General features: G+C 38.9%; 1 protein-coding gene across 1 annotated transcript in view; it reads right to left on the bottom strand.

The window, feature by feature from the left end:
- LTBP1 (latent transforming growth factor beta binding protein 1) overlaps window positions 1–10,410 on the bottom strand; it is a gene marked incomplete at its 3' end in the record, with an annotated part of 105,829 nt that overhangs the window by 22,554 nt on the left and 72,865 nt on the right. Inside the window, exons 16-17 of the mRNA XM_010009747.1 lie at window positions 6,844–6,966; window positions 4,653–4,775 (exon numbers count right to left, since the gene is read on the bottom strand). Of these exons, the coding sequence (XP_010008049.1) occupies window positions 4,653–4,775; window positions 6,844–6,966 (246 nt within the window). The remainder of the gene's footprint in view (window positions 1–4,652; window positions 4,776–6,843; window positions 6,967–10,410) is intronic.

Below are 10,410 nucleotides of genomic sequence, written 5' to 3'. Positions count from 1 at the left end.
TTCCCTACAGCTGAAGGTCACAAGGCATTTGATGACTGTGCCTCCAAGTTTTAAAAGCAAACAGAAAATAAGTCAAATAAAAGCAGCATCTCAGAAGCAATTTTCCGCTGCCTTCACAGTGCCCTACCTCACAATTCACTGAGTCTATTGCTCTGATAATGCAGATAGTTTCCTTTGAAAAACAGTTAGTTATCAAAGACTTTTTCCACTGCCTTTGATTACTCTCATTTCTTAAGCATGGATTCTAGCTGATTAGAACTGTAACTTTTTCCTGTGTTTCAGGAATGAAAAACAATTATAATTAAAAATGAGGACATGACCTCATTTCTACACTTATCTCTGGAAAGCCCACACTGTATCAGAGTGCAATTATCCTTGGGACTTAATCTATTTGATAAAAATAAGAAATAGGGATAGCTTTCTTAAATAAATGAATGTCACTGCAGATAAAACTGCACTTCATGCTGACAAAGTTGTGACCTTTTGATAACCACGTTTTATGATAATTTTTGAACTGAGGAATAAATTGTGGATTATTTAAAACAGCAATTAATTTTGACTAGGAACATGAAGGAAAAAAAATGAATGACTCCCTTGCGCTGAGTAAATGCCAAGTCTCATAAGAAGAAGGCATCTTCTGCCAAATTCAGTCAAAACTCATTATTTTCTATATAGGATGCAAACCTCCCTCAAATGCAACTTTTCACAGGTCCTATGGTTGCTGCACAAGAATGTCCAGAAAAATCAGATACAGTGACTCATGCTGGAGATCTTTGGTGCTTTTTACTACCCTTTACATATGCATGTCTTGAGCATTTTGGCTAGCAGAATCTCTGAAGGGTCCTAGGAGAACACTATAGCCTCCTATGCTTCAGATAGACTCTTTTCCAGTAACCTGAGTTCTTTGAGATATATAGTTGATATGTAAGTCCAGCTGGTGCACATTTATACTTCATGTCTGTTGTGACAAGGTCAGAGATTCACTTACACTTTGAGTTCCCCCATATTCGGAGCAACACAGCAGAAAGTCTCAATGTCACTTCATCTCAAGAACAAGATGCTGAATGAGAGCATAAGGCAGACAGAAAATAAACATGCATGTGGTCATGCATGTTGGAGACCTCTGACTACTAGGAAATAACCTCTTTTTCGATCTTCAAGTAGAAGGGTGTGTGTACAGCCCACCTGAAGATGGTCATGTACTTCCAGGCTCCTAATTTCCAAGCAGAAAATAGCAAGTCTCTACAGGTACTTCAGCCTTGGATTACAGGGGATACAGGCATTTATGACAGGAATGGACATGTGGACTATTGCTCTTGGATAGAACTGAAGGTCTCAGTCCAGCTTTCTTGTTTTCTGAAGAGTTCAGTGCAAGGATGCATACACAGCATGTACACACCAATGTAGAGAACAATTATTTGCAAATTAACTTCATTCTTAAACAAGTGGAATACTGTGCAAAGGCTTCCAGACAAAAACACCAGCCAGAGAGTTGCAAAACACACAGCTGAAAATGAGCACAGCATAATTCTGCAATATCCCTAGAAGTTTGCACAAGTGTACACTGATCAAACCAGCAAACTGCTTCTTGAGCTGCTATGTTTTTAAGAAAGCTTCTGAAGTAGAAGAAATCCTTATTAAATAGTTAAGCACATTTCTTGCAAGTGATTTGCTCATCACTGTGGCTCTACAGCCTGATACATTTTCGGGTACCCTCTGATGTGACAGATGTCCGCCCATTCATCCCTGAGCCCGAGAAACTGGATGGAATTTGAATGAGACTGTTTTTTCCACACAGCTGTGCTTCTCTATACCCACAGTTTTTGTTCTCTCTTTCCTGCTTTTGTCCTCCTCTTTACCTGTGTAAGAAAACAGGTAGATAGGCTAATCCAAAAATCAAAAGCCATCATGAGAAGAAACTCCGGATGTCTTCTCACAGTAATACTCTCTTTACGGAAGTTCTGCCTTGTAGTCCATGCGCATATCTGGCTGAACTGAGTCATAAGGAAAGCCATGAAAAGAACGTGAGATTTAAACTTATAGTCAACTGAGTTCCCTAAAGGTGCATTGAGTACTTCAAGGAGTCTTCAAAAATAGTTACATCCCAAGGTGAGGAAAAGCAAGAGAGGTGAATGTATAGTAGATGAAGCAGTCGCACAAATTGTTCTTACTGACAGCAGAACGAGCACAGTCTGTCCAAACTTTGTTTCCAAGGTGCAAAAAGTAGTCTGTAATATTCTGTGTTTCAGAAAATATTGAAGACATATAATGAAAGCACAAAAGAATTTCTTCCACTTCAAGAGATAAATAGATTTTTTGCAGGATTTGCAACATTTATGAAAATCTTCAGTGAACAAACTATCTGTAGAAATTAACCACTCTGTCACTGGGTGAAGAAGCCAAAAGATGTGGTTACGGACTGTTGCAAATGAGACAAAGACCCTGTGACGAGGAAGTAGTTTTATTCTTTTTCCTTGTATGACCCAATCCCTTTTCTTTTGCCTTAAGAGCTTCTTAAATTATTTTTGTTGAAAATTGCCCTTGAACAGCACCAAGGAAGAGAAGATAAAGCATGAATTTGCCCTGAGAGGCCACTGCATAGTGACAAAGAGCAGCAACAGTTCCCATGACTACTTTGTCTATGAAACGCACCAAAGCAGTCTGAAGAGAAGTTCTGGCAACATTTGGTCCTCAATGTTTACAATGGGTTTAAATTAATTTCTGTATTTCATTTGCTCTTCTTCACTACAAGATGGTTTAACTCACCATTTCCTATGTTCACACATGCTAACAGCATTTACTAATTCAAAACCTCTCTCTGCAGACTTCATGGTTTGTAAGACTTCTTGATGAAGTAACCAAAAATGCTTGAAACAGCTATGTATCCCACTCTCTCATCATCTCTCTGCTATGCAGAAGAAAGAACCTTTTACTGCTGAAGATGGACGAGGTAAGAACTCATGCAGCAACAGAAGATTACCATCACACATTAGGGAAAAAAGAAAATCTAACACAAGGACAACAAAGCACTGGCACAGGCTGCTTGAAATCTCATCTGCTGAGGCCTGCTCAGAGCAGGTTAGATTGGTACCTGTCAGGAGTGACACCATATGGTCTGTTCTGCCTTTGGGAGGCAGGATGGACCACAGATCCATTCCATCACATTTTTCTTTGATTCTTGACACAGTATGTCTGCATCTGTCACAAGTCGTAAAGTCAGGTGAGAGCAAAATTCTTTGACAAAAGTTTCTAGTGCCTTGCATCATCAGCCCACGTTTCTTGAAGCTGATGCAAGTGATGCTAGTATTCGCCACTTCACTCTTCACTCTGAGAAGATTGTGTTAAGTTCTTCTGTGACCAGATTCTTCAGCATCAAAGAGGATCTCTGTGCTGAGGAGATTTTGTAAGATATTCTTATTCCTTGTTGGTGAAAACTTCAAGAGATGCTGTCACTCATTGAATACAGACAATCCAGTAACATAATTGATTATAAAAGTCTGGCTTGATATTACAGGTTTGACTTGAGAAGACACCTTTTGGTTGTCTCAGGAAACTGTCTCTTCTTCCTGGATCACTTGAAGAGGAGGGTTCCTGACCTATTGCTGTGGGGGAGAAGGTGAGAACTGCTTCCTAGAGTGCTGTGTGGAGGATAACCTAGCAGCAGAACATTATTAGGTAGAACAGCAGTAAGAAACTGTATCTTCCATGGCATCAGCAGCTACAGAAAGCACACCAGAGACTGGAAAGCTTTTATGTACAAATACCACATGTATGGTGAGACTTTAACAGGGAGTTTTTTTCTTCCCCCTCACCCATTGGGTGAGATAAGGAAGCAACTGAGGTACAGTCTTTCCCGAAATTTGCTACTAAGCAATTTTGCATGCTCAAGGTGACCATGAGTAGTGCAGCAGACTGACCACGTCAAGGGGTATAGCCGACGATCGAGAAGAGGAAGTAGCTTTGAAATAATTCATTAGCAAAAACATGTTTGACAATTAGTGGTCAACTAAATTGTTCTCCTTGCGAGATAATAAATGTTTCTTGTTTTCTATAACACAGCGTTTCAACCTACATTTACTGTACCTCTTTCACCTCTTATTTTTGTTTTTACAAGCTCAGTATGTAGATTGCCTTCTGAGACAGTGAAAGCTGTGAGTTCCAGAAGATCCCCCTGGAGCTCATCTTATACTAAATTTTTTCCTGCTGGTGCACATGTGGAATTGTGGTAGCTGGCTACAGGTTCCCAAAACCAGCTGGAGAAGGAGTTTTAACTTAGCAGGGCCCCATGTGAATAGTGTATGCTGGCAGAAGCTTTTGTAATACAGAACCTCTGTGGCAGAATTTGAGCAACAAGTTTGGAAAGGCTTAATTGTTTTTGGTAATAATGTCAACTGCTCTTCCAATCTTACTGTTGGAAATGCATGTGCTGGTTTCTTGTATGTGGAAAGATGACAGGGACTATTTCTAAGAATCCACTAAATACGTGCCTGTGTAGGTGGGGACTGTTGAATGGTTGACAGAAAAGCACAGAGAAAGAAACAGAAGTAGTCTGTCTTTCTGCCCCATTATCAAAAGGGTTGATGCCTATAGCTGAAATTCTCAAGATCTCATTGGAAAAAAAAAGAATCAGTAGCTTAAGTCCACAAGTTTACCTTCACACTGATCTCCAGTGAATGACAGAGTGAAGCCTTGACTACAAATACATCTGAAAGATCCTTCTGTGTTCCTGCAGCGTCCGTTTGTACAAAGTGATCGGTGCTGGCATTCATCTATATCTGTAGCAAAAGAGACAGTGAAAACATAACACATCTGAAAATACCAGTTACTAATCAAATGATACAATAACCATTGTGAACAAAACAGCACAGCAGAGTGTCAGTATCCAGTACTGCTTTTCTCAGTCTTAGTTATTAACAAATACAGACAGTATATAATGCATAAAAAATACGCAACTGCAGATTGGATGGTTTCCTTGTAATGACTGCATTCAGCATTCTCTCATATAGTGTCAATATATCCCTCAATCCACAAATGGGTACGCACAGACACACAAATACACACTCAAGCTGCTTGAGAGCTGCTTTTGTTTCTTTTTTATCTGGCAATGGTAACAAACCAGTGACTCCAGTGAGTCAGCAAAACCCACAAAATACTTTCCAGCAGAATCACCACCTTTTAACAGGGTGTGGTTTTCAGATGCACACTGACAGGCTGTTCTCCTATTAAGTTGTACCTTAAGGCTCCTTTAAATACTTGCCTTGTAACAGGATTAATCCTCTAAATACGAGGAAATGTCTCTTTGCTTCCACAACCACTGCTAATCCCTCAGTGCTTCAGTTCTTACAAACCGGTGTCAGCCTGGGTTAACAGATGGACTTGAACATCAAACTGAAATTTTCCTATGAAAAACTCAAAATATTGGAAGGGAATGGCATTTTGAATTCAGAACATAGCACATGTCTTGTTTGAGCTAGAAAGCCTGTTTTCCCTCCCTTATGTATAAAATACTTGTTAAAGAACAGTAATTAAATTGATATGGTATGTTCTTAGTCACTTCTAGGATTTAGACACGGCTGAATGTCTTTCTGAAAATATTCTCCAATTCAAACAGGAGAAAGTTACTCAATGAGGTTTTTCAGGTCTGTGTTATGGCTACATAGTCTGACCTCTTGAGTAATGGTCCCTTGCGACCACAGAAGTTTTGAATTTAAGGATCACTGAAATCTGCAGGGCTGCATGAAGCATCTGGGCACGCGTATGGGTCCTTACTTCAGAAGGCTGCACTTTAAGAAGAACAGTCTGCTCATGCCAGCTCAGCTTGGCAAGGGCCCTTTTCCATGAAGGCTCAGAGGAAGCAGTCAAACTTTGTCTACATAGTTTCCCCAAGACCAGTCTGCTGTGTGTCCTGGACAGCACATTTAACTCACTCAAGACACTTCACTTACACTGATGTTTTGTTTCAAACTTCCTGACAAAGTTATATGAATGATCATTTAGTTTTACTGTATTATTTTTAGCACTTAGAAGTCTGAAAGTGTTTGGTGCTATACACAGACACTTAGGAAAGGGTAGGGGGAAGGGAAAAGAAGAAAAACCAAGATCTGACAAAGAAATGTTCAGGTTTCTGTGTGCTTCCGCATCTTGGAGACATTCTCCCAGATTTTTACCTTCGGGGAGAAGTTTCAGTAAGTCCCCTCTCCCTAAGGATATTAATTCCTCCTGCACACACTGTAGGTTCTGTCTCAGACTACTCTGCTCTGACTTCAGACCTAAATTTGTTCTACTGGAGCAGTCCAGATGTGAATTTTGTTGAAGAAATGCAGACCCTGAAACTTTGGGAGGTACAGGTTCTGTTCTCAGAAATAAGACACCAAACTTTCTCTCTCCCAAATGTACTGCTTGAAATGCAGTGACACCAATGCAGGCATCAGCTCAGTGTTAATTAACACTGCTGGGTTCCAAGAGGATACAGCCTGGTTTTTTTGGATTCCACTTACCCACATGAAAGAAAAAAAAAGATAGAAAGAAAAGCAATTTAGGCAGTGAAAGCCACTATCCCCAAACCTCCAAAATGACAGAGATGCCAAGGATTTGCAGAAATTCCTATTCAACAATATAGATATTACTACACATTCTTGATTTGCTTTATAACAAAGGGCAAAATCTTCAATGTGACCTGACCAATGAAGCCATAAAGTGGAAATACATATTCTTACATTTTTGGTTATCTAGCTTCAGTGTTGTATATTTGTTGATTCTCTGTTGAAACGAATACTGTTAGATGAAGAATATTATCTAAAAGGTAACTGCAACCTTATGAATTTTAAATATATTTTTTCCTACCTTCACACTGATCCTCTGATGCAGAGAGTTTGAAACCTTGGCCACAGATACACCTGAAAGACCCCTCCGTATTTTCACAACGTCCGTTTGTACAGAGATTGCCATACTGACATTCATCTATATCTGTGAATACAAAGAAAGCAGAAGCGTTTAACTAACTTGGGTACAACCATCTTTCAGCTGAGCTTGGGAATTCATCCAAATTCTGCCATAAGCACAGCTGTAATAGTTTTCCTGCATATTTTGACCTTGACAATTCTGTATCAATTTGCAAAAAGGATTTGAACTTGAGCTGCCTTGTGCTCAAACACTCAACTATACTCAGAGCCCACATGACTAAAACAATAGTTTCAACCCTGTACTACAAGGACTGCAGTTAACAAGCCTTTTTTCTTTTTTTTAATAGGAGTTGAACTATGAACTATGTCCACATCATCCTTACCTGAATAATATTATTTTGCCCACAGTTTTCCCACACTAGCTTAAACCAATACAGCTTTAGTACAGAGATGAGGTCAGCAAATGTTGGTATATTCATTCTTGCACTACACAGATTTACTCCTAGGATATGTACCTGTGATAAAAGAACTAGCAGCTACCAGTACTTTGTAACCATTATCACTAATTCTTCTGCTATTGCACGGAACAGTTCGGAAAACAGTCATAAACAGCAGACAGTCCGGTCAGCTAACGCTGGCAAGGCTGTGTTGGAAGCTGTTCTCTCTGGCACCATTTTTAAAACATGTGCGCTGCTCAAAATCCCCCAGCCTGCTGCCTCCACTGTGGGGAACAGGTAGGTCCTCTCAGAAGCCAGGACAGACCTCAACTATATTTTCTGCTGTTGAGTGTTTCCTGCTTTTTTAAGCTAGCTCGATTAACGTACAGGTTTTAGAGGAGTTCTCCAGTGCGTAACTATATGAAACACATGTCCATGTGGGACTTTTTTAGATGACATTTTTCAAATTGACTTAAAGAAGGCAGGTTCTAAAGGACTTAGCTGACACCTGGGGAATTTCAAGGGGATTTCCACAATTCATGCAGGTCTCTTTGTAATGCTACTCTACATAGGCAACAAGGAACTTCACTGGGTTATGACCTTACAGCAGAAGTCTCTCTTCCTGGTCACAAGTCATCCTTTATTTACAGAAGGACTCAAAAGAAACTTTTTTCTGTAAGCTAGCCCATAGATACCTACTTTCATCATTCTCTGAAAGAAGGTCCATCTCTGAAAGACGGACCACTATCTTTAGCCAACGTGAAAACTGCTACATTACTTTTTAAGAATAATTTTCAAGAATTTCTTGAGCAAACAGAAATAAATAATATCTTATGTTATAAATCCAGACAGAATTTAGTATTCCAAAATAGTCAATATTACCTTTTTCCTAGGAGTGGTTTTCACTTTAAAAAAAAAAAAAAAGGTTAATTCTCAAGTTTTTATTTATTTGGGGGATTCAGTTAACCACAAGCAGGTGTCCCTGTTTGTATGGAAAAAGCTTTATTTCCTAACTTCACTGATGCAGAAAAAGAACTACACCTTATTTATATGCCAGAAATCATGTTACTCCAAATTACCCTGTCTTTTGTCACCACAAAGCACACAAAATCCATCAACATGAAAGATAAAACTACTGATTGAGATGTTTGAGCTATTTAAGGCAGCTGTAACACAGGGAGAGCTGCAAAGATTAGAAGTCTTTAAATCATCAGCATAGTTCTTATTAGCTATTGTGAATATCTATAGTAACTATTTTCCCCATATGTATTTATGGTTCATGGCTTTTTACAACCTCTTGTACAATTTGACTTTGACAAAGCCCATCTCTTCTCAGGCACAAACAAAATTGCTATTATTGTCCATATTTCAAATGACCCACAGATCTTGTTTCCTTACTTGAGCCTCTAACTCTGTAAAAAAGATGCCCTGTTGCAGCCTGACCAAGAACACAAAGGAGCATCCTCCAAGGAGATGACAGCACAGATCCACAGGTGCTCTGCTGTGGCAGTTCAGTAGGCATTAGTACTTACACCCTCTGCAAGGCTTATTCTCAGATCCCTACTGTCACAAAACACGCTCATTCAACCACCTTTGCTCTCAATGTATAAGATCAATGCTCTAATTCAAGAATATGTTAAAACACAGAGAACTTAGCAGTCAGGCACATGAATTTCCAACTGAATATCAAACCTGCTTCTTACAGATTCATTTTCATCTACTTATCTCCAAGCTACTTGAAAATAAAGCCTGCAATATTATTTCTGTTTTTCGGATGGGACTGGATATCAAGAGGCCTTCCCATAAAGCCAGCAGAAAAGCCAGGAACAGAACCTAAATCTTCTGAGATGAAGTCCAGAGCAGTAACTGATTCTGTTGAAGTTCCCTACAGTAGAGCTAGAGGTATACGGATCAGAGCTCTGGTGACCACTGTATTAATTTTGAAATCTTCTGACAAGCTGAATATTGTTAGTTAACCACATAGCTGCAAAATCCACCGCAGTGATAACCATGAGGATGAAGCAGTATAGAAAGTTTTGTCAATGTAATTGTTTTGATTTATTCATCAACACACAGGAGTCTGCTCTAATTCACATAGTACTTTACAGTCATTCTACATCACGATGTATCACTTTATTTGAATGTGCAAATGTGTAGAGAGAAAGATGAAACAAAAATATCAGTGATATCAAGTAAACTTGAAAAAATTATTTCAAATAGTCCCTGTATGACACAAATACATGGAGGGACCTGGGACAGCAGCACTTTCAAGACAAGAGTGTAGGGTGTGCAGGTGCCATTTTTAATTTCTTCCAATATGCATCTCACATTAGATATTCCCACCTAAACTGCAATGAAATGTATTCTACATAAGTATGAAGTTAACTGATTGATTTGCCTTTATGAAAAAAAAGTGGCTATGTTCTGGCTTTAAATCTCAGAAGATCACAATATCAACAGCAAAGAACTGTATAACTGTTGCATTAGACTTTCTGACAACTGACCTAGACTAACAGCAGAAAGAAATGAATTAATGGAACAATGGACCTAACTACCTTTCACAGATAACTTGGGAAATATTTTCCCTTTCAGTACATTTAAACTGTACCATATTGCAAAGCTACAGACTTAAGACAAACTATCTGCATTACGTTTTCCAAAATGCGTATGGCTCATTTCCAACATGATCTAAGTCTAGCATAAACAGAAAATGAAGACTGATCACATCACTAATGATGTGAGAGAGATGTCTAGGCTTAGAACATTTCATAAAACAAAGGAAAAATGGCAACTACATCCAGTAATACAAGGAAAAAATTATCAGCAACTTGGAACCAAGACTTATCCCTTAGTTCTGTTTGTAAATCAGAGTAGAACGGTGACCTTTTTTTTTTTTAAAACAAGTGAAAGCTATGCCACAAGATTTTCAACCAGGCTACTTTCATGAATAGGTATAGAAAACAAGCTTGACGTCAGGTAAGAAAGCAAAATAAAGTCAACGTTAGATTTTCCAAAAAACAAATTAAGTAAGAGGAAACCTTTCTAAGATAGCCCATGTGCCATGTTCTTTG

The sequence above is a fragment of the Nestor notabilis genome, unplaced genomic scaffold (genome assembly GCF_000696875.1).
Source record: "Nestor notabilis isolate BGI_N333 unplaced genomic scaffold, ASM69687v1 scaffold762, whole genome shotgun sequence".
NCBI lineage: Eukaryota > Metazoa > Chordata > Aves > Psittaciformes > Psittacidae > Nestor > Nestor notabilis.
The sequence above is the reverse complement of the archived record's forward strand: the minus strand, read 5'-3'. Positions and strand labels throughout refer to the sequence as shown.